Here is a 24,957-nt window from a genome sequence, read left to right as displayed (position 1 = left end):
CTCAGTAATACATCTCAGATGAAGAAAGAGAAGATGAATCAGGAGAAATCAGACCTCAGGATAAAGTTAAAAGGACAGAGGATGGTGATAATCAAGGTTCTCCATGGTCAGTGATGAGAACAAAGAAGGGAGTGCAGGGGCAGGGTAGGAGAGTAGTAAACACGTATAGATTAACTGAGTTTAGGGCCCCCACCAAGGTAAAGCAGTAATCAGGGGAACAAACTGGGATCAACTCACTTCATCCCAGAAAGGGAGCCATGACTGTATGCCAGGCATTATCCAAGGGTCTCTGCTGTTTTACCACCAATGGCTCCAAGAAAAGAGGCCACCTTCTCTCTGCTCTGGTCTCTGGTACAGAGAAAGGCATTTTCTTCCCCATGAGGTCACAAATATCATAGTGGTAGAAAGTCCAAGTGAGCTGTATACAAGAAGAACTTGTAAAGAAGATTCCTGACGCTGATTATTTTTTTTTTTTTTTAACATTTTTTTTTTTTTTATTTATTTTTGGGACAGAGAGAGACAGAGCATGAACGGGGGAGGGGCAGAGAGAGAGGGAGACACAGAATCCGAAACAGGCTCCAGGCTCCGAGCCATCGGCCCAGAGCCTGACGCGGGGCTCGAACTCACGGACCGCGAGATCGTGACCTGGCTGAAGTCGGACGCTTAACCGACTGCGCCACCCAGGCGCCCCATCCTGACGCTGATTATTTTAAATATTTTATTAATTCGGTATGCACTTCAGAGGGGCACAACTTTTGTGTACTAATAGATAAGAGAGAGAAAGTCACACTGATTCCATAAATGACCTATTGTTCTTTGAATAGTATTATTCTTTAAATTTTAACAACTTTATCATGAGCACAGTTACTTACATTTGGGTCAGAGGTAAAGCTTGTAGAAACTTAAAAAGTAATGGCTCAGAGGATTTTCGAAAGCATTAAGTGAGTAATGTGTTTTGGTACCTTGTCTGAAACATTAGTAAGTGCTACATAAGCATTAGTCACTAATTTTGCTATTGTGATTACGACCCTTTGAAAATCTGATTAAAACTACCAGGACAAAATATATTTATATATGGGAAAGCCTTAGAAGGGGAAACATTATATTCAATTATATCCCACTGGTGCATTTCTCTACTGAATGAAACAAGTCATATTTTTGGAAATACAGCCAGCTGTATCCTGTATATCAAACTAAAAATGCCATGGCAACCACTGTTCCTAAGCAATTGTAGAACTGTGTGTGTGTGGTTCTTTTTCTATATAATAAATACAAGTGGAAAGTGGCGGGGAAAATCAAATGTTGCATGATAACTTGGACAAAATAACAAAAAGATGTATTTCTTAAAGATTATAAGGACATGCTCTGTTACAACAACCTTAATGACTCAGCATAAAACAACTAGGATTAAAACTCATTGAGCAAAGGGACTTCTGGGTGGCTCAGTCAGTTGAGTGTCCGACTTTGGATCAGGTCATGATCTCACTGTTTGTGAGTTCGAGCCCTGCATCGGGCTCTGTGCTGAAGGCTCAGAGCCTGAGTCCTGCTTCAGATTCTGTGTCTCCCTCTCTCTCTGTTCCCTCCCACTCGTGCTGTCTCTGTCTCTCTCTCAAAAATAAATAAACGTTAAAAAAAAAAACAACAAAAAGCCTCATTTAGTGACACTAAGACCGAATATGTACTTGCACATTTTATAAACATATGATAATCTATCATCTTACCTACTTATAAACCATGATAAATATTAAGAGGCAAAATTGACCAGAAGATGAATGGCAAGCATTTCTTAAAAACAAATCATCTGTTAAAAAATGAACACTCTCAGTATTAAATTTCAGTTGCATAATACTGGATGACAAAGTACTTCCATTTCTCAATATCTGAGTGTTTGTCTGCACCAGAATGCAAAATGGGACCAAATGAACAGTTCAATCAAGATAATTCTTTATTGTGCTTCCAGCCAAAAGCCAATATCCTAACGAAAATGAGGTGCCATTCTGGTAGCCTGGGAAAAGCTGCTTTACTGCAGTGTCCACATTAACTCCAAAGGGTAATAAAACCATACCAAATGTGCAAAATTAAAGAATTCTCCAAAAGTTTCTGTGGCTTCTGTGGGCCAAGACTGTCCACAAATGGTGTCCAACTCTTCTTTCCCTTCTTTAAATGTAAAATGCTCTTTAAATGGCTAATTTGTCAATAATATTAAGACGTCCTTTGGCCAACAGATTTTATTAAGTGTGCTTTCCACAGAAACTTGGTCAGAGAACATGGTGCAGACACTGGATTTCTGAACGTTTTAAATTTAAAGTTTATTTATTTATTTTGAGAGAGACTGAGAGTGTGAGAGGGAAAAGGACAGAGAGAGAGAGGGGGACAGAGAATCCTAAGCAGGCTCCATGCTGCCAGCACAGAGCCTGATGCGGGGCTCAAACTCATGAACTGTGAGGTCATGACCTGAGCTGAAATCAAGAGTCAGATGCTTAACTGAGCCACCCAGACACCCTTGAACTTACTTTCAATCTCAGAATTGTAAGTCATTTTCAATTTAAGTAAATGTCATTGCATTTCTAACTTTTGTCATGTGTGAAATAAATGACAATCTATATAAATAACTATATACATGTTATCTTATTGTAAATAACCCTACACATTTATACAGTAATACGTGAGATACGGTTTAGGTAAACGACAGCAGGAGGCTACCATTACATATGTTGTTGCAAAAATAGCCTTTCAAATCTTTATTCACAAAATATCCAAAAAGATCTGAGAAAAACTGCTCAAAAATTTCTAATTGGGTAGTTTTCCTCTGCAAATGAACACTTCCATAGAAGACAGTATGTTCACCTTTTATAAGGAAAATGACACAAGGTTTGAAATGAAAAAGAGTACAAAGAAATTTAGGGACATGAAAAAACACACTGTAGCAATGACAGTAAACTATCTCTTCTTTAAGATATATTCTTTATGTGGATAAACTAATTGTAGTTGCAAAAATGTTCCAAGAAATAGGTTAGGATAAACTATTTTACTAACTTGGATCTTCATTGAATCCTCTTTGTAAACTGCACAATCAGTTGCCAAAATTAGCTTAGAAAATCAACAGCCTTTTATGTGAAGAGTTTCAGTTTAAGCTCCAAAATCACTATCCAATACTTTAATTTGCCAGTATTGAGAAATGCTTTAGAGAAATGAGACAAATTATTAAATGCTGACAGCCAAAGAGCACGAAATAGATGTGAGGGGAAAATTTTTTTCCAAGCTACAAGTAGACTGACTTATCCATAAACCTAAGGCAAACATAAGATCGACTACTTAAAATAAGGCTAACATGAAGTGAAAGCTCAAAATGAATAAAACAGTTAATTACAAATCACTTTGGCATGTATTATTGTTATTTACCTCTAGTTCTATCTGCTTGCACTTCACAAAAGTATGTATTTGCTATTTCTAATAGAAGGTAACTATTTCCAATAATTTCTTTCTACTTTATTAAAGGATGCTTTGGGGGAAAAAATGTGTAAAAATGAAAACGTTATAGGTCTGTTAAACAGCGCACCCTTGTGGTCTATTCTGATTCCTGAACAATAAAAATTACAGGATAAGAATATATCCAAAATTCTTCAGGGATTTGAAAATAATTTTTTCCAGTACAAATCAAAGCCACACTGAGATACCACCTCACACCGGTCAGAGTGGCTAAAATGAACAGATCAGGAAACTATAGATGCTGGCAAGGATGTGGAGAAACGGGAACCCTCTTGCACTGTTGGTGGGAATGCAAACTGGTGCAGCCACACTGGAAAACAGTGTGGAGGTTCCTCAAAAAATTAAAAATAGATCTACCCTATGACCCAGCAATAGCACTACTAGGAATTTACCCAAGGGATACAGGAGTGCTGATGCACTGGGGCACATGTACCCCAATGTTTATAGCAGTGCTTTCAACAATAGCCAAATTATGGAAAGAGCCTAAAAGTCCATCAACTGATGAATGGATAAAGAAGATGTGGTTTATATATACAATGGAATACTACTTGGCAATGAGAAAGAATGAAATCCTGCCATTTGCAGCAACGTGGATGGAACTGGAGGGAATTAAGCTAAGTGAAATAAGTCAGTCAGAGAAAGATATCACATGTTTTCACTCATATGTGGATCTTGAGAAACTTAACAGAAGACCATGAGGGAAGGGAAGGGGAAAAAATAGTTACAAACAGAGAGGGAGGGAGGCAAACCATAAAAGACTCTTAAAAACTGAGAACTGAGGGCTGATGGGGGGTTGGGGAGAGGGGAAAATGGGTGATGGGCATTGAGGAGGGCACTTGTTGGGATGAATGGTGGGTGTTATATGGAAGCCAGTTTGAGAATAAATTATATTTAAAGAAAAAAAGGAAAATAATTTTTTCCAGGTATTTTTTCCCCAGCCTGCTATTACTTTCAATCATCAAAAACAATGCCTTTTTAAAGTTTCAAATTTAAAACTAAATTAAAATAGATATAAAATGGCTGTAGTAATATGACTTTTTTATTTTAAATTTAAAATTAGCAGTAAAAGGGCATGTGGGTGGCTGTCAGTTAAGCATCTGACTCCTGATTTCAGCTCAGGTCATGATCTCACAGTTCATGAGTTTGAGCCCCGCGTCCGGCTCTTCGCCGACAGCATGGAGCCTGCTTGGGATTCTCTCTCTCTCTCTCTCTCTCTCTCTTTCTCTCTTTCTCTCTTTCTCTCTCTCTCCCTCTCTCTCTCTCCCTCTGCCCCTACCTCCGTGTGTGTACACACTCTCTCTCTCTGCATCTTTCTCTCTCAAAAATAAATAAATAAACTCTAAAAAGTAACTTAAAATAAGCAGTAAAATAAGCAAAATGTTAAATTGCCCGAATATTTGCATCTGGCTATACAATTTCAATTTGGGGTCAATTTATTTTTATGCCCAATGTAACGTACACTGAATTTTTGTTCTCGGTCCTTAAGCTTTCAATACAACCTTGCCAAAATTCCAGCTTTTCTGTACAAGGTTCAGAAACCAGGAATTACTGGGCCAATTACTCTAAAAGTAAATTTAAGAAATTTTTAAATTATCCAAGTACTTTTGAAAATTTACCATATGTATACATGAAATACTAAACTTTTGTGATAGTCTGTGTGACAGTAATTCTCATTGTATATACGACACTTGGCTGTATGAAAGTTCAAATTAAAGGTTACTTATTAATTCTCTTAAAACACCTATTATGTTGCAATATTTTGCTGGGGAACACAATTCTTGCCCTTCTGTTGTGAAGAGGAAAAGGGAAAAACTAACAATGCTATAAACTTTAAACAATAACATAACACTAACGTTTATCTTCAGAAGATGGGGCATTTACCCTATGTTGTGTTATGGCCACCAATGGAATATTACACAGTCTTTAAAAAGAGGAAGGCCGTTAAGTATTAAGGATTTCCAAAATATATCATTCACTACTAAAAAGTGAGGTGTAACACAGTGCATGCAGTGTATGACTAGAAAAAAAAATCATGTGTAGCACAAATATTGGCTTGAATATGAATAGGTCATGTCTGGAAGGATACACAAGAAACTGTTATCAGTGGTTGCCTCCAGGCAGAAGAATTTGGCTGAGGTCAGGGTAAGGAAGGAGAATCTTCACTCCATTCTCCTTTTTATCTTTAGAAATATGTATCATTTAAATATACAACCTACACATATATATATAAATAAAGACAAAATAAAAATTCACAGGAGAGACAAATTCAGAGAAAGTAAGATCACCCTTCTGGAATCTTTAGAAAATTCTCTATGAAATGAGTGAAACCACAGGTATAATTTGAATGGATAAATAGGAATGAAGAAGAGAACACCAGGCTCACTATGCTAAAAGAATAGGAAATAGGCTTCTGCACAAGCAATGAGTCAAATCTCATGGTTAGAGTTGAAAGCATACTGGAAATGATGAGGAATTAAAGTTTAAAACAAAACTTCATTTCTGCACAGCAAAGGACACCATCAACACAGTGAAAAGGCAACCTATGGAAATGGGAAAAATGTTTGTAAACCAAATATCTGATGTGGGGTTAATATCCAAAATATATAAAAACTCATGCAACTCGTTTGCAAAAACAATAAACAATGCAATTTGAAAATGGGAAGGGGAACTGAATACACATTTTCTTGAGGAAAATATACAAATGGCCAACAGGTACATGAAAAGGTGCTCAACATCACTTATAATCAGGGAAGCACAACTCAAAACCACAATGAAATATCACCTCATCTCTCCTAAAATGGCTGTCATCAAGAAGAGATTTGTGCTGGCAAGGATGTGGAAAAAAGGGAATCCTTGTGCACTCTTGGTGAAAAAGTAAAATGGTATAGCCACTATGGAAAACAGTAGAGAGGATGTTTTTAATAATTAAAAATAGAACTAGCATATGATCCAGCAGTCCCATTTCTGCATATGTATCTAAAGGAAATGAAAATGGTATCAACAATATACCTACAGTCTCATGTTTACTGCAGCATTATTCACAATGGTCATAATATGGGAACAACCTAAGTGTTCATGTATGGATAAATAGATACGCAGTACATACATACAATGGAGTATTAGGGAAACAAGGAAGCCTGCCATTTGCAACAACATGGATGGACCCTGAGGGTATTACATTAAGTGAAATAAGCAAGAGAGAGAAAGACAAACAATGGATGGCATCATTTATATGGGGAATCTAAAAGACAGAAAGAGAGAGTAAAAAAAGGTTGACTGAGAAAAAACTCAGGAGAGGTTGGTAAAAGGGGACAAACTTTCAGCTATTAGAAGAATAAGGTCTGCAGATCTAATGTAAATAATGGTGACTATGGTTAATACTGTATGATATAATCACAATTCATTAAGAGAATAGAAATTAAACATTCTTATCAAAAAAAATATGTGAGGTGATGGATATGTTAATTAAGTAAATGGTAGGAATTCTTTCACAATGTGTATGTATTTCAATTCACCACCACAATGTACACTTTAAATTATCTTGTAATTTGCTCTGTCGATTATACTCCAACAAAACTGAAAAGAAACAAAAGTAGAACTGTCCTCTCCCCCAAATTGTGATTGGTTTGTAGAGGGACTTGAATGCCTAGAAAGTAACAGCCAGTTATCAAAGTTTCTGAACTAAGAAGACATGTTAAAGTACTGGTCTTCTCCTTACTCTGCACCCTGGACTTCTTTCTCTCTCTCTCTCTCTCTCTCACTTTTTTCAATAAAATTTTTTAATGTTTAACTATTTTTAAAAAAGACAGAGACAGAGCATGAGCAGGGGAGGGGCAGAGAGAGAGAAACACAGAATCTGATGCAGGCTCCAGGCTCTGAGTTGTCAGCACAGAGCCCAGCATGGGGCTTGAACCCACGAACCATAAGATCATGACCTGAGCCAAAGTCAGATGCTTAACCAACTGAGTCACCCAGGCACCCCTGCACCCTGAATTTTTCTAAGGCATGACTTCACGAGAAGGAATGAAAGAAAGGGACAAGGAAAGATAAGGAAGGGAGACTGAATGAAGGGCTCACTAAACAAAACAAAACAAAACATCAAAAATGATCCTGAGCTTTTAAATCTGGGAGAACAAAAACAAGCTTTATCTCCAATATGCTGATTTCCAGGTAGTGATGAGTGAAGAAACAACCGTGAGTTCAATCTGCAACTGAAGAAAATACTGGGATTGGAATCACAGAGTTGATATGTTCATTCCCCAGGACTTCTGTAACAATTTACCACGACTGAGGGGCTAAACACAACAGAAATGTATTCCTTCATAGTTCTGGAGGCCAGAAGTCTGAAATCAAGCTGTCGGCAGGACCATCTCTCTCTCTGAAAGTACTAGGGGAGAATCCTTCCTTGCCTCTTCCAGCTTCTGGGTTTCCTTGGCTTATGGCAGCATAACAACAGTCTTGGTCTGCATTATCGCATGACCTTCTCCTTTTTTGTCTCTGTGCATGTGTCTCCTCTCTTATAAGAACACGAGTCATAGGAATTGGGCCCAGACTAAGTCCACCATGATTTTATTTCTAGATCCTTGACTTGGACATATCTTTTGAGGGGACACTATTCAAACCACTGCAGTTGAGAACTCAACAAAGAACACGTTTTCTTTGAAAGAGTATGGTAAATATAGGTGAAGACCATAAATTCAGGTACCTCCAAATTTAGAAAATGGGTAGAGGAAGTGGTGGTAAGAAATAGAGGTGAAATATAAAAAGAGAATCAGGACCAAGAAAAAGAGAAAAAATCAAGACCACGGGGTGATTTAGCACATCAAATATGGTGAAGTAAAGGAAATAAATGCTGAGATGCCTAGGAAGGCATGATTGTGTGTGTGTGTGTGCGCACGCGCACACACACACACACACACACACACACACACACACACACATCCCGAACCACAGCATAATTGTTAAGAATTTTTGTAATGAATAAATAAAAAATGGTTCTTCAGCTTCTCTAGGGAGAAACAAATAATTCTGGGTCATACTGAACAATACATCAAAGAATCCCCAGATGTCCAGATCAAAAGAAAAAATAATTAGAAAATTATATAAAGATGTCCAGTCTGCCAAAGGCAACATACCAAAAAAAAAGAAAGAAAGAAAAAAAAATTACTTAACATGGGATCATCAACTGGTCAAAGACCAGAGGGTGAGAATCAAAAGAAATGGCTTTTGGTGAGGCCACTGGAAGCACAGTCTAGAATGTTGAGAGGCAGACTATTAGAAAGACAATGTAGGCCTCTTCAGGATCCAAGCACAAGGAAGTTTACTGGAAGAGAATGGATGAGGTCATTTGGAATAAAGATTTGTGAGCAGGGGCTGAGATTTATTTCTACACAAAGAAAAAGACAGACATCAGTAACTACTCAAAAGTATAATAATTTACACCCTTGTAGTATAGCTCTATGATAATTAAAATTTTAAAACAATCCTAAAAGTGCTACGTTTTAAATGACTTACTATGAAGAAATACAGAGGAGTTACAGCCACAAAATGCAGTCTTTGGGGACACTGACTTTGCCTCTGCTTATCTCACTCGGTTTCAATCTCTCTTTCTTGTTCATGCCCGGGCAGGCCATCGCCTTCACATTCCCACATCTTTGAATGTGGTTCCTCTTGCCTGACTAAGGCACACCCACACAGATGTTAATCCTGAACCCAAAAATCACCTCTTCTGTAACACTTCACCCAATTACCTAGCAGTTACTTTGCAAAACTTTGTAGCAAATGATTTTATCATTTGAAAAAATAACTATCCTCCTGATTCGTAAGGTGAGATTTTTTTTACCACAGACATTAGATAAGAAAATCTTTATAGAAATAAGAAGACAGCTGAATAGATGATTTTCTAAAGAGCTACTGAATTTAAGCATTTTTTGCTTCATTTCTACTCTGATTTCTATTTACATTCTAAAGGCATTTAGTTTATAAATTACAATTAAAAACTATGGTTAAAATTTTTAAAGTTAAGAAAGCATAGAAATGTTTATTAGTTGGTTGGGAAGTGTTAATTTACCTAACCATTGAGTTTACTAAACTTCCAAGGGGAAATAAAACCCTTCAAGTAGATATAGGAAAACTTCTCAGTGTCTCATATATCTCAAAATAAAATTTGCTCTCAAGGTTACTTAAATCGTTCGTCTGATTACAAGCAACAAAACATACAGTCTCATGTTCAATCCCCTTTGCTTAAAACTTCATTTACAGTCCACATGAATAAAGCAAGGAACGTACGTATTTTATAGCTATGAAAAGTAGTTTGCAGGAAAACCACATGTTGCAGGAAAATGTGGGAGTGAACAGAAGCAAAGACACACCTAGAACACTGCTTTGAACATAAAGAGTATAGAAAAGAACTGAAATATATTCTCTATAAAAAGACACTTTTTAATTTTTATTTCTTTAACTGTAAAGTGTCTATCTACCAAAAAAGTATCAGGAATTCCCCAAGAGAATCCCAGAGTCAGGTCAAGAAGATACATCTAGTTACAAACCCACGAATGCCACATAAAGGTCTTGTTGCTATTTAAAAAAAAAAAAAGTTCAAAAATAAGGATTTGCATTCCCAATACATGCATTCAGCAAGCGCCTCTGGTTGGGCCTTAGTCAGGACTTTAAAGTTTATGGATGATTTATTTGCTTGAATATGAAAGCTACTTAAAATTGACACATTTATTCTTTACAGCATCACAGAACTGTACATAATCTCTTCCCAGGGCCAATGTTACTAATAACATGTTATTCATCTTATCACATATTAGTAACTTAGTGACCTTATTAGTAGATGAGGTGGAAAAGGACAAGTAAGAGGAAAAATAGATGGCCCCCTGCCCCATCCTAAAAACACAAAACAAAACAAAATTACGCACCTTATCTGTTTCATCCACACTCAAGGATTTCACTACACAAGAAGCTGGCCTCTCCTGGATGTGAGCAAGGTCCTGCGGGGCGCTCTGAGACACTGGCATTGGAGGCAGTGGAGCCCGCCTCTTCTTGGGCGCATCGGATGGCAGGGTGTTTGAAATGTATGGTTTGGAAATGGTATTGGACCTAGTAAAAGCCGGGTGATGCTTACTTACTAGAGGAGTTGCAGGAGCACTTGCAGTCTGACAAAGAATGAAAAGGCAAAATCTATAGGTAATTTCAAGGTAAAAAGCACATGCAATTAAAAAACAGATGAGAAGAATCTGAGAAAACATTGCATAAGAAAACTTTTACCTGTTCCCGCTTTTTCTTACTGCGTTGAAAAAAGCTGAAAAAACCTTTATTGTCTTTCTCCTTCATAATGTCTAGGTTTTGTGATATTTGGCAGGATTCTAAAATAGAAGAAAAGGCTCTTACTTTTGTATATGGAGTTGTATATGTTCACCTCCAAGTTTTCCCTTGAAAAGCTTATCAAGTGATAAAAGCTACTAATTATGATTGACTATGAACCATGCACTCTGCTTATTCAATTCTCAAAGCAACATGTAAATTTAGTATTATTGTTCCTATTCCAGAGCAGAGCAATCTGAAGATTAGAGAAACAAACATACATACTTGGGGCCAACAATCAAGAAATGACAGAGCTAGGACATAAACTCAATTCTTTGTGACTCAGAGTCTGTGTTCTATGCACAATTACCAACATCTCAGAAGTAAAATGGACACTTTGAATTAAATGAGATAGGAAGCTGTTATCATACAGTTTGAATTTTTATTTTATCTCAGAGCTAAACAGTTATGAAATACTGTATTCTCCAAAACATGATTCATTAGTACTTTATTAAGTGTTTCAAAACATTATTTCTTTAATCTGATGGTTCTCAATAAAGGGGCAAGTTTCCCCACTCCTGTCCCCCAAGAACACTGGATAATGTCTGGGGACAATTTTAGTTGTCACAACTGAGGTAGGGCAGGAGGACGTGCTACCAGCATCTACTGGGTAGAGGCCAGTGATGCTGAGCACACTACAATGCACAGGACAGCCCCCCAACAACAAAGGGTTATCCGGGCCCAAATGTCAATAGAGCCAAAATTAAGAAACCACATTTTAATCAGAATGGTAAATGTCCACCCTCATGATTGCATATTAACATTCCATTTTTCCAAAAAGTATTTCCTAATGTCAACTAAAAAGGTCTACAAACAATGACAAATCTAGTAATGCTGAGGAACCCTGGCCCAGATAGTCTCTAAATACCATTTCCCACTAAAAGAGGACCACAACTGCATACAAATGGTTGATTCTTTGTGATATCAAGGATTGTAAACATTAGTCTGGAATATCTAGTCATAGTAGACAGAAAGAAATCAGAGTCAAAGGGGGTCATTTTAAAAGGGTGCAGGAACCAATCTGACATGGTTTTTACTGACCAAAGTCAGGACAACTTGGGCATCATACGAATAACTGAATAAATTGAAACATTTTGCATACGTTTAATTCCATGCATTTATAATGGTACTGAAGAAAATAACATCCTCACTGTTTACCTTCGGGTACTGCTAAGGAACCAGTCTGTTATGTTAAAAACTGATGAAGGAAAAGAGTCACACTTTTTTTCATGCCTCTTCTGAATGAACTCTACCCAGGTAGACAAGCTGATATGGGGAAATTTGCTGTTTCAGAAATATCTCATCTCAATTAATAACTAAAGGAATATTTGCAGATTATGATTATTTTCCAACTCCTAATCAAGATTTAAGCAATGATTATTGATGGCTAACATCAAAAATGGTTAACTTGCAGGGCACCTGTCTGGCTTAGTCGGTAGAGCATGCAACTCTTGATATTATGGTCCTGAGTTTGAGTCCCACATTGGGTGCAGAGACAACATACATACATACATGTGACTCGCTATTACGTGGCTGCTGCTGAAAGTACATAATACCACCTATGAAGTATTCTTGCTGAAAATATCTCACCCAAATCTGATCAAGTCTCTAGGTTTAATAATCAATGTAGAGGAAATAGAGATGACCAAGACGCATGTTTAATTGCACCAGAGGATGCAATCAGCAAAATTCTGAATGTGGGAAACTCGAGAAAACAGAAGACCCGGTTTCTTCAACAAATGACTTGCAAATTAAAAAAAAGAGAGAGAGAGAGAGAGAAACATGGAATGGGGAATCTGTCAGTTTCAAAAAACATTTCTACTAAGGAGCACATATGTATTTTATGGTAAATCACAATATCATTTCAGTGACATTTGAGACAAAGTACCATATATTGAAATGGTCTAAACCACAACTTAGAGGTAAATGTATAGTCTTAAATACATTTAAATCTTAAATACATACCTCTTTCTTAGGACTAAATGCATAGTCTTTTTATTTAAAAGATATGTTTAAGGGGGCACCTGGGTGGTTCAGTCAGTTGAGTGTCCAAGTTCGGCTCAGGTCATGCATGATCTCATGGTTAGTGGTTCGAGCCCCACGTCAGGCTCTGGGCACACAGATTCCTTGTCTCCTTCAGATTCCATATCTCCCTCTCTCTCTGCCGCCCCCCCACCCCCACTTACACTCTGTCTCTCCCCCAAAATAAACATTAAAAAAATAAAAAAAAATAAAAAAGATGTTTAAAAATAAATTATGACAAAATAGGGGCCACTCCAAGAAAGTAGAGATAGTTAATGACAATAAATATATTAATCCAATATGCCTCAATAACACATTAAAGGAGAATTATATTTCTCAAATGAAAACTTCATAAATCTGATGCTTGAAACATTAAGTAAGTAGTACGCTCTGTACAATGAGTTTACTGACAATACTAATAATGAGTGGATAGCACTTTACGGTTACAGATTTTTCACATGCCTAATTTCTTTCCTATAACAATCCAGTGAGGTAGGTATCACAAATTATCATTCTGAGCCCTTTTTCTAAGATAGAGAATGTAAAGAAAAGGAAGCAGAATCTAGTATCTATTCAAAGATATGTATAATACCTTTGACTTTTCCTTTTTTTTTTTTTTTTAGAAATGCTATTTCATCTTATGATAGACTTTTCTGCTAATTGAATGTAGACATACAATTAAATTGAGGTGGAACAGTAGATAGAAAATTCACATGGCGGTACAGTGCAATCAATATAACCAAATTATTTCTTAAAGCAATTTCTAGGCACTTTGCCATTCTCCATACTACTTAACCTAAGTCTTCACTTACAGCTCTATGGAAGAGATCACCACGAGTCAGAGTTAAACACTAAGAAACACAAGGGGTTCAGCTTACTTAGAAAAACAACTCAAAAACACTGTAGTTTCCTGTTTCCAGAAGAGAGACTCTAAATAACTGCATACAAAGTTCTAAGACTTCTGATAATATCAGACAAAATTAGCAGGCAGTGGCATTTGGAGCATTTCTGTTGATCTTGTGGATTGTGACACTGTAAAATGAGCTTTCTTAATTTTCCCAGTCCAATCTCTTAAGGTTAAATTCACAACTTTTAATACCCTGAATAAACCACATATTTTCTGGGCTTGGAAGGGATATCACAAACCAATGCATTAAACACCTCCAAAATGAGGCAACAAGACTATGGAATTTGCTTTGGGTTGTGTATGTAGAGAATGGCTAAGGTAGAAGCGAAAGCTATGTTTAAGTACTAGGATGTTGCTACTGGAAAAAAGCCCATTTTTTCTCCCAATCTATTATTATAGAAGTGGAAGGTGAGATCCCGACAGATAAAAAGCTATTCACCCTATCAACTTGCTAAATGAGTTTGACAGCTAATGCAGTTTCAGAATTTAAATGCCTATCCCCTGATTATTAGCCAATGTATGCTTTATGATCATAACAATTTTCAGCGCCTTTGATTAGCGTAGTCTTTATGATAGCCACTAATAACAAAGAATCACAACATTACTTACATAGACTAATTCTTGGGACTGAGAGGCTTACTGTGCTATAGGAAAATTGAAAGTGGTAAAGAAAGAAGATTCCAATAACACATAATGTTTCTTAAGTTTCTTTTATTAAGTTTCTTATTTTTTGTAATACGTTTATTAGGTTTCTTTTTTTTTTTCAGTAGAGTGGTAATTATTATAGTAATAAATTATCTGAGTCTATCCTTTTTTAATGGAGGAAAAAGGCTTCCAGACTTTATTATTATAGGCTAATTTTTAATAAAGTTTTCCTCTATGAAAGTAATACATTCCCATTATAAAATTCTGCACTATAAAGAAAAGGTTGAAAAAAATTACCCATAGCCCTACCAAAAGGTAACCAGTATTAAAATTTTTTATGTACTTCATTTCAGAAATTTCATGTAAAAATTTTTGTACATACTGTATTAAACTCATTTAAATGCTTTAAAAGCTAATTTTAGCATAAGTATTTTCCATGTTATTATAAAATATTCACAATTTAACACTGCAAAAATTTTCAATAATGAATATACCCTGGTTATAATGTAAATAATCTGAGATCCTTTCTTGGTATCACCAAACTATCACCAATTGAACTTAATATATAACCAGAAAAATCGTTTTTTCTTATATGAGAATCAAAAATATGTTTCTCACATTCTTAGGATGATATTAATTTTTAAGCAGTTATTGAAATGTAATTATTATATTAATTTCAGAAATCAAAGGTTGGGGGGGGTTCTTAATTTTCAGGAAATGAGAGCCAGAAGTTTTCTTACAGAATGTACACATTAGTAATGTTAAGAAAACAGGTAAATTAGAAGCTTATTTTAATTTATCCATAAAAATAGAGATTTCATGTTATAATTTTTTTCTACTTATTCATATGTCTTACCTTGTAAAGATGACTTATTGGAGGCAGTAACAGAAGTGGCTACAGAAGGAGGGGGTAAAAGAGGGTAAATTGACTGTAAAGATGATGTTTGTTCAAGTATAAAACACCACTGAGTTGAAATAGCTGTCTATGGATTATATAAATCCACAATTTGAGGATGAAATTTGAAGTGCTCCATGCACAGGGGATGTAAGTAATCATCCTTCACTAAACTTTTATTTCCTGTGAAACACATGTTGAATAAATAAGCTTGCATTTATCTATTAGCATAGAAACCAACATAACCTAAGATCTCCAAATTTTAATACGTTAAATTATTTCTACAGATTAACACTGCCAGTTATTTTTATTTAGAAAAGTTTTGGAGTTAGATTTTTTTATAAGCCAGTTGATTTTGGGAGAACCTAGAAAAAAAAATCTTTCCAGAAACTTATAAATTTGAATGATAATTAAGACTCAGGCAAAACATGGTGAGTCTACAGTAATTCACACTTGATTAAAACAACAATGAATTTAAATGTAAATTTTTATTTTCTGTTTAAATCTCAAAGCCACAAAGAATTAAGTTAAATCCCACCAAAAACTATTCACAGGTTGATGAAAAAGTGTAAAATGTGAATCACAAAGAAGAAAGATAAGTTTTTGTTCTAATTTCAAAAACTGAAATCAAGTTAAATTTTATTACATTTTCTCTTATTACCAATGACATGTATTGACCTCTATTTACAGGATCCATGAACTTGTCATTATGAACTTCAGAAACTCTATTCACAAACACAATACATGCGCTTACATGAACCTCCTGTCAAGTGTATAAAACAAAGAGTCTTCCTTACCTCTGCTGACATCCATGGCATATAATTCTCTTAGTCCCAGGTCATTAAGAGATTTTGTCAAATCAAGGGGCTCCTGAGATTGATAATCCTTCAACAACAGTGTATGCAGTGGATCAAACTCACATTTGCTGCATATAATGGGGGCAAGTTCTTGAAGTGGTGCATGTGGGCTAACTCTCACTATTGTCTTCTGCGTTTTCTTAAAATTGATCACGACTCTCACAGTTTTCTGAAACACAGAATAAATCCATAGTTATTACCATAATTTATTTACTAAAGCATTCCACAATGATATCTATAATAAAGAGATAATCTATAATTATATAGTCTTACAATAAACAGTAATTTTCTATTTTGGTGTAAAATTGTTTTTTTTGTCCTGAAGCATATTCTTAAAAATAATTTGTTTATTAAGTAACCTAGATTAAATTCATAGCCCTTGTAAGGTATAAGTTAGTTTTACATTCAAGAGGGAACATAAAATACTATTGATATTTTGTTTTGTTCCCTAACATGTTTATAAGTGAGCAAACACCCATAATAATAAAGAGTTGCACATGTTCTATTTTTTGTTTCAGCTGAAGAATATTTATCTAGTGGTTTGCCAGTTGTTTGGATGAAAAAAGTGATTAAAATATAGAATTTTGGGTTAAAATATAGAATTTTGTACTTCTCTCTATTGGAAATAAGACAAATGAGATAATCCATATAAAAAGCTTAGCATAGGTCTGGCACATAAATTATGAACAAATAAACATTAGCTATTGCGATTACCTGTTGTCACTATTATTTGACAATTTAGATATCTAGTTATAATTAAAATTATTGAAAAGATTCTAAACATATCATTTTAATGTAACTGAATTTATTCCTGTATATAAATGGGATTCAGAAACATGTTACCATGCTAAATCTACAGTTTGTAGATTCTCAAAGCTTAACATGTATTCATTAAACTATAACACAATGTATAATCCCATGCTATAGCACAAATATTTCCACCTAGATACATACGTATCTAGATGGAAAATAGTCCAATGTCCTAATTAATTCTTAATGTTAATATTTTATATAATACAAATGTTTTAATACTGTAAGGGAATTCTTAAATTTTTAATAAAAAGCTACATAACAATATGAAGAAAATGTGAGAATATATACACTCAAGTCATATGTAAATAAACTATGAATTTAATATATAGACTTTTATATATTCCCCAAAGTTAAAATGGTTGATGTTCCTAATGAAAAAATAGTTCTTGAAACTCAAAAAATTCTATCCCTATTGCTTACAGAAACAGAACAATTTTGTAAACAAAGAAGAATTGTTAGAATCATCATGGTTAAAAATTTTTGAGAGCAAAAAAAAATTCTGCTTAAAATCCATATAATACAGAAAACTGAGTCATTATATAGCTCAAATTAACAATTTAGAATAAGTAAAACCACCACTTACCAAGTACAGAGAAGCCAAAAAATATTTTAATTCTTAAATAAATTTTCATTAAAAGATTCTAAAACCTTCCTCTTTTTGAAACAGTTAGTTAAAATGTAGATAATTTATAATTGTCAGATTCTGATATGGTCCTAGAGATCACTTTAGAGCATCTAAAATCTAAAGTATTCCTCAAATTCTAGTTAATCCAAAGATCAATAACTAAATGAATCCTAAACAAAGTGTCCTAGGCAAACAAGATAGCCATGCTCACATCAAATTAAACAGAAAGTCCATTTTTGTTTCATTTGAAATAAATACAACCTTCAGTTAATGACTGAAAAATCAATTTAGTATTTTTGCCAGAAGACATCAAAATCTACAGTGATGTTCTTACCTCTGGTATTATAGGTGTAGATTTTTTCTTATCCAAAACTTTTGGCTTTAAAATGACTTTCTCCACCTCCAACATTCCTATTGGTGTGTTTGGCTTAAATTTAATGGGGTTGTTTTCAGCTGACTGCAGATCAATTGTGTAACTTGATGGGTTTAAGTGATACTGTGCACAGAGGAATATCAACAAGTCCATCATAGGTTTACTGTAAAACAAAAATAATACCGATCTCATAAGTCCATAAAACAATTTCATTAAATGTTAAAGTTATTATTATCCCTAGCATTTTTCTTAAGGCCTTGTTTTCAGTAGATAAAACAGGGCTATAAAAGAGTATGTGTGAAAGGAACTTAAAAATCTAACTGCAAGATTTTTTTCCCCCACTGCAGAAGGTGTGTACCTGGAGGAGGTGTATACCTGCAGGAAGTGTATGCCTGGACTCCAAGCATCTCTCTAACTATAAGATATTTAAGTGGACAAAATTATAATAGTTAAAAAAATCCTGATTAATATTCAAGAGAGCTTGGGTCCTAGTGCTGGTTTAAAAATTACCTATATTTTTTATCTGCCAAGTTGTCATCGTATTATACATTTTAAGAGAAGTCCTTTCCTTACCCAAGAGTACCTTGCTAGATGCTCCTTCACAATATTATTTTGAATACCAGCAGTCTTTTGCTTATGAACTGGTTATGCTCCAAAGAGCTCATAAAAATGAAGCATTAGGAACAACAACCACCCCAGGGTGCCTGGCTGTCTCAGTGAGTAAAGCATGTGACTATTGATTTGGGGTCATGACTTCAAGCCCCATGTTGCACAAAGAGCTTACTTAGGAAGGAAGGAAGGAAGGAAGGAAGGAAGGAAGGAAGGAAGGAAGGAAGGAAGGAAGGAAGTTAGGAAGGAAGGATGGATGGAAGGAAGGACGGAAGGAAGGAAGGAAGGATGGAAGGAAGGACGGAAGGAAGGACCACTACCACCACCCTTTGGGCTTTAGAAAGCACAATGAGTATCTACATGAAGAAGCCCACAAAATTCTAAAGAAGTGTATAGTACAGATTTCTTAATTCATTCAAATAATATTTAATATATTCTAGGCCCTGGAGACACAATACAAGTGTTAACAGTATATCTGCTCTCACAGATCTACACTACTAAATAGACTAGACAAAGTGTCAGCAAACTATAGTCTGCAGGTCAAAGTGGGCCCACAGACTATTTTTGTAAATAAAATTTTATTGGAACACAACAATGCTCACTTGTTTACATAATATCTAGGGCTGCTTGTGTGTTACAAAGGCAGATTTGAGTTGATGTTATAGAAACAGATGGCCCACAAAGCCTAACATATGTCCTACCTGGCCCTTGACAGAAAAATGTTATGGGCACTTGTGCTGAAACAATTAGAAAGTAACCACGTAAATGCATAATTTCAAATGGTGATTAAGTGTTACATATTACTGGTAATATAAAACCTGCTTCTATAGGAAACTGCACATCCAATTTGACAGCAAAGACACCTCCCAAGTTTTTGCTTCCCTTACCACAGACTCCAATTGTTAACACAGATTGTGTTTCCATTCACACCAACAATAGAACAATGTGGTCTCCGAGTCTTTCTTAATTAGCAGCCCTCAAGGAAAGAATACTGAAGATCTTTTGCATTATGTGATTTCCTCAAATGTCTGGATGATCTTAAGCTGTTAGTTCATATTGAAGACTGAGGCACTAAAACACTCTGTAAAGGCCTATTTTCATGGATTAGGTATAGGTTGATGGGCTTCATTTGATGGTAATTAGGTGGCCAATTATTTTTTTTTTCCATGGGGAAATATAAATGTCAATAAAACATTCTCCAATTTCTTGCCTAGATATGAACCTGGGTACTGGCTTTCAAGAACTTGACAGGGAAATGAGGCTAGGAGTCTCACCATTCAGTTTGACATTTAAAATTTTGTACATCTGTTTTCATATGCACCTCATCTCTACTCTCCTTCAGTTTTTCCACAGAGGCAGTCTCCTCCTGGAAGAAGTTAGTTATCTGCAATGTGTGGTCTTGAGGTTAAACATTTTACATAGATTCTCAAACCATCTCCTGTGTTCATTCCCCTACCTCACCCTTACCTCCTGTGGCTATTGCCCAATCGTTCACATCCCTTTTCCTTCCCCATATACAAGTAGCACCCCACTATACATATATAAAGAAAATGAATAAAAACTCTAAGTCCCTCCATAAATTAAAAAAAAAAAAAATGTTCTCTGGAATATGTTTCAGTCCTTAAAATATGTTCCCTAGGCCTTTATTAGATGATTCCATAATAATAAACTTAGGAATTTTATGTCCTCTTGAGCTATCTAATATATATAGAATATATAAATATATATTCCATATATAAATTTGTCTATAATTGCCCAAATTTTGGCAATGAGTAGGATATATTAAATTTCATCCACAGGAAGACTAGCATAATGGTATTATTCAAGTTTATTTTTTGGTAACATACTACTATCTTGAGACCAATTTAATGCTACATACCTATTCTTGACTTGGAAACGGTATCTCCCTTCCCTGATAGTAAATAAAGTTAAAAAGGATCAGGTAATGTCTAGGTAAATACAATATAATTCCAGTAAAGCTGGGAGAGAAACGAAATTTCACATTCAACCAAAATGGAGAGCTGTCCACTACTGTCTATGAATAAATGATCATATGTTCAGATTATATTTCTCTCTGTATATATAAATGTGCCATGTAACAAATGCAAAAAACTGAAGCTTATACTTTAAACATTTTTTTACTTCTTAAATGTACAGTTCTTTAGAATCTCTTCCAGAAATATGCAAAAGTTAACAAGATAAAAATATTTATTAGTGCCACCATTTTCGTCCTCCTATGTACAAAAATACAAACATTTAAGGAAAACTATATTTTCCATTTTTAAAAGGTAAGAATTTAATACTTTTTATATACACGTATTTAACCATGCTAATATGACTTAATAAAGTATTGTATTTTTATCTGTGACATTAGTTTTCTAATTTAATAAATGAAGCACATAATGGGCCAAGAATATTATAAGAATGGCCTATTCCCTCAGTTTGGTCATCTACAATCTTTGCACACTATATCAGATTTCATGGCAAAAAGGCTGCATGCTAACTAGATCTATGTCATGACTTTTAAACTGAACACTGCCTAAATATTTTCTAATAAAAATGTCTTTGAAAGGCAACTAAAAATCTCAGAACTTCTTTATCACTATTCTCTCATTCTAGAATTCCAATTCTTTATTCAAGAATTCCAGGAGCCAATTTTGTCTTGAAAATATTCCTATTTCCAGACGGATAAAAATGCAACAGACCAGAAAGTTCTATAACAGATGCAAATGCAGAAGGGAATTTAAGACTGCATATGATAATGGTATTCCAAATTTGGGGGGAAAGAACTGAATTTTCAACAAATGGTATTTGGGAAACAAGACTAGCCATCTGATTAAAAAAAAAAAAAAAAAAAAGTTACGTACCCGTTTTATGCCTTACACTAAAGTAAATGCCACGTAGACCAGATATATAAATATGGGGATATTAGTCTGGGCGAGGGGAGATGACAGAAAAGAAATCCATCTCCATGTAGCTTATGTTCTAGATCAGTACTGTTCAACTGTTCTCCAACATGGAAATTTTCTACATCTCTGCTGTCCAATACGGTGACCACTCACCCATACGCGGCTAGTAGGCGCTTGAAATACACTGACACAGTGGGCTAACAAACTAAAATTTTCATTTAAACTCAGTTTAAATAACCACAGGTAGTGGGTGGCCACTGTATGGGCCACAGTAGTTCTGGTACATCGGTTCTTAAAGTGTCGTGCCTGGGCCAGCAGCATCAGTATTTCTAGGACCTTGTTAGAAACACAAATTCTCAAGCCCCAGTCCAGATTAGTGAATCAGAAACTCTGGAAGTGTGTGCTTTGACAAACACTGCAGCCAATTCTCCTGCATATGCTAGTTTCCAAACCAGCAATCTAAAGAGGCTAAAGAAACAAGGAGAATATACAGTATAACAGATAATAATAAATGTTATGATGATGGGGCGCCTGGGTGGCGCAGTCGGTTAAGCGTCCGACTTCGCCAGGTCATGATCTCGCGGTCCGTGAGTTCGAGCCCCGCATCGGGCTCTGGGCTGATGGCTCGGAGCCTGGAGCCTGTTTCCGATTCTGTGTCTCCCTCTCTCTCTGCCCCTCCCCCGTTCATGCTCTGTCTCTCTCTGTCCCAAAAATAAATAAAAAAACGTTGAAAAAAAAAATTAAAAAAAAAAAATAAATAAATGTTATGATGAAAAATAAGATAACAAAGGAGGTTAGGAAATGTTCTAAATGGAAAAAAAAAAAAAAAAAAAAAAAAAGCCATTAGAACAGAGACCTGAATGGAATGGGCTATCTGGGGAAAGAAAATTCCAGAATTCCAGGCAGAGTTAGACAAGCTGCAAAGGCCTGGGGGCAATAGTGTGCTCCACAAGTTTAAGGAAAAACAGAAAGCAGTGTGCTGGGGTGAACAAGGTAGACTGAAATCAGAGTGACTTGGGACTTTACCAAGTGAGAAAAAACCACTGGAGTTCTGAGGAGTGATGAGGTCTACTTTACATCTAAACGGATTATCTGCTGATTGTTGTATTCACAATAGCCTGGGGAAGCAGTTACAAAGCCACTGCAAAAATTTAGGGGGAGATGGTGGCTTGGACTAGTCAGATTTCAGATATATTTTGTAAAGTGTTGACAGGATTAAAGCCGATGCCAGACCAAAAGGGTAAGAAGACACAAGAGACAGAAAAACGAGTTAAGCAGTAGAAAGAGGCCAGTATTGCACGAACACTAGAACACGGGAGGGTAGCTAAAAGGACCCAACAGGAGGCCTAAATTGCTAATTTAAATGATTTGCTCTGTGATACATTAAGGTCCTGGTAGCTTCCAGGAACATGTTAAATCAAGAAAAGAAAGGAAATTTCAAAAGGTAGAAACATTAAAAAAAAAAAAAAAAAAAAAAAAAGAGAATCCAAAAATAAGATATATAGTCAGAGCCAGGGGAGAAGGCTCCAAGAACATTAACCCTTGGGAATCTATAATAATATTATGAAGGGGATTGAACTTTCCCCAAGATCTAGGACAAGGGTTCAGGCCAATCTTATCTTGATCTGAAGGAGGAGGATGGGCTCAAGATGTTATGTGGGTTCCACTTATACCTAGATATGCACTCCTTTCTTGCAAGACCCTCTCTTAGCAATGTTTATTCCCAGTACCTAATACAGTTATCAGTACACAGTGAGGTCAGTGTCACTGAATGAGGAATTTATAGGAACTGTGATTATTTATCTCTTAGGGAATTCTGGTATCTCAAACACATTAGACAATATACAACTGAGTTCTCTGCACAGTATGAGATGTATGAAAAGGCAAAGTTGTTGAAATGAGATTCATATGCTTTAAAAACACATACACAGAGGTATGAAAGCTGGATTTTTTTCTTAACTAACAAACTTGACTAGTAACCTTGTTGTATCTAAAGTCAAGACATCTTTACACAGAGGTGAGATTATGGCATTAGGTTGGGTTAAGACCATTTCCAAAAATAACCTCAAACCTGTTCAAATGCTTCTTATATTTCACTGAAGCCTCAGCATTTAGCACTAAAAACATAGAAGACATGGTCCTAACCTAGCCAATTTTAAGCGTGAGAATTACTGTCTTAACTCTATCAAAGAGGAGCCTTAACACTATAAAAGTAGGACATTAACTTTTAAGCAGGCTCTGCATGCAAGGGGGCTACTTTGGGGAATATCTAGTCCCGAACTGCACCACAGAAAACAGAACTCATCTCTTGAGTATAGTTTAGAGTTATCCACCTAGAAGTCAAATTACTTCTAGCAAAACAACAATTTTGTTTTGAGGATAGCTATCCCAAGTTGATGTACCAAACAGCAATTGGCTAACAGGTTCTACCCTAGAATCACCACAGGAAAAGACTTGTGTCCATGTTTGCTAAAGCAGGAGCACGTGCCAACAGGCCACCTGAAACCTGAGCCAAATGATTAAAAGTAGAAAAGGACTAGCTGACCTTGGTCATCACTTTCTCAATCAAATAAGAAATAGTATCATCCTCCTCTATACCCCCCATCACTTGGAATTTGGGTTTATTATATTATTTAAGAGTCTACTGTGTATTACCATTTATAGGTTTTTTTCTCTTGTAAAATAATTTTCTGGAGGGCAGATATTTTTTAAGACGCTCTAAAAACTCTTATTTCTTCTTTAAAATGGAGAAATCCCTATGAAATTCCCTACTTCTTTTAGAAATAAAAAACCCCTTGTATGAATTTTATATCTATTATCTCATTTGAGCTCATAACCACCACAAAAGCTACTCTTACTTCATGAATGAAAAAGCTGAAGTTAGAAAAGTTACATGACCAGATTACGAAGAACATGTACAGAATGAAGGTGCAGTCAAAATTAGAATTTCCTGAGTCCTAATGGAGCTACATTTTAGCCTCTCAATAACCATAAATCAGGATTCAAGGTGGGGTGGATGGTGTGGAACAGGCTAACTGCTATCTGTTGTAGTTTTACTTCAAAGAATGATGACATCACTAAATCACCCCCTAAATACTATGGTGACTCTTTCTGCATTCATGACACCTATTAGAGGTAATCTTGTCCTAGTTTTGCCACCTGCTAGCTAAGACGAGACCTCCATTTTTGTGTTTCAAAGTACAACTGGATATCAAAAATGAGAGTCATGATTCAACAAAGAGCTCTCAGATCAGCAAGATGTCCAATAACTTCCTCAGTGAATTTCCAACCCCTGGAAGTGTTTAAACAAAGTCACTTACCAATAGGGTGGCTATGTAATTTATCATCCAATCTGAGACACTTGAGAGCAAAAGGGGGCACTATTAGTAATTAATCTGGGATAATAGGTACAAACAGGGACTGTCATAGAAAATGAAGATGCATG

General features: G+C 35.6%; 1 protein-coding gene across 14 annotated transcripts in view; it reads right to left on the bottom strand.

The window, feature by feature from the left end:
- COBLL1 (cordon-bleu WH2 repeat protein like 1) overlaps positions 1 to 24,957 on the bottom strand; it is a 176,400-nt gene that overhangs the window by 33,525 nt on the left and 117,918 nt on the right. For 9 of the 14 annotated variants that reach the window (XM_058715101.1, XM_058715091.1, XM_058715098.1 and 6 more), the window contains 5 exons: positions 17,956 to 18,157; positions 16,124 to 16,352; positions 15,288 to 15,326; positions 10,762 to 10,859; positions 10,413 to 10,649 (listed from right to left, as the gene is read on the bottom strand). In XM_058715101.1, the coding sequence (XP_058571084.1) occupies positions 10,413 to 10,649; positions 10,762 to 10,859; positions 15,288 to 15,326; positions 16,124 to 16,352; positions 17,956 to 18,157 (805 nt within the window). Of the gene's footprint in view, positions 1 to 10,412; positions 10,650 to 10,761; positions 10,860 to 15,287; positions 15,327 to 16,123; positions 16,353 to 17,955; positions 18,158 to 24,832; positions 24,852 to 24,957 lie in introns of those variants that run through there. The other 5 variants (XM_058715094.1, XM_058715104.1, XM_058715097.1 and 2 more) reach the window with 2 other exon arrangements.

Source organism: Neofelis nebulosa, chromosome 2 (assembly GCF_028018385.1).
Source record: "Neofelis nebulosa isolate mNeoNeb1 chromosome 2, mNeoNeb1.pri, whole genome shotgun sequence".
Classification (NCBI taxonomy): domain Eukaryota; kingdom Metazoa; phylum Chordata; class Mammalia; order Carnivora; family Felidae; genus Neofelis; species Neofelis nebulosa.
The sequence above is the reverse complement of the archived record's forward strand: the minus strand, read 5'-3'. Positions and strand labels throughout refer to the sequence as shown.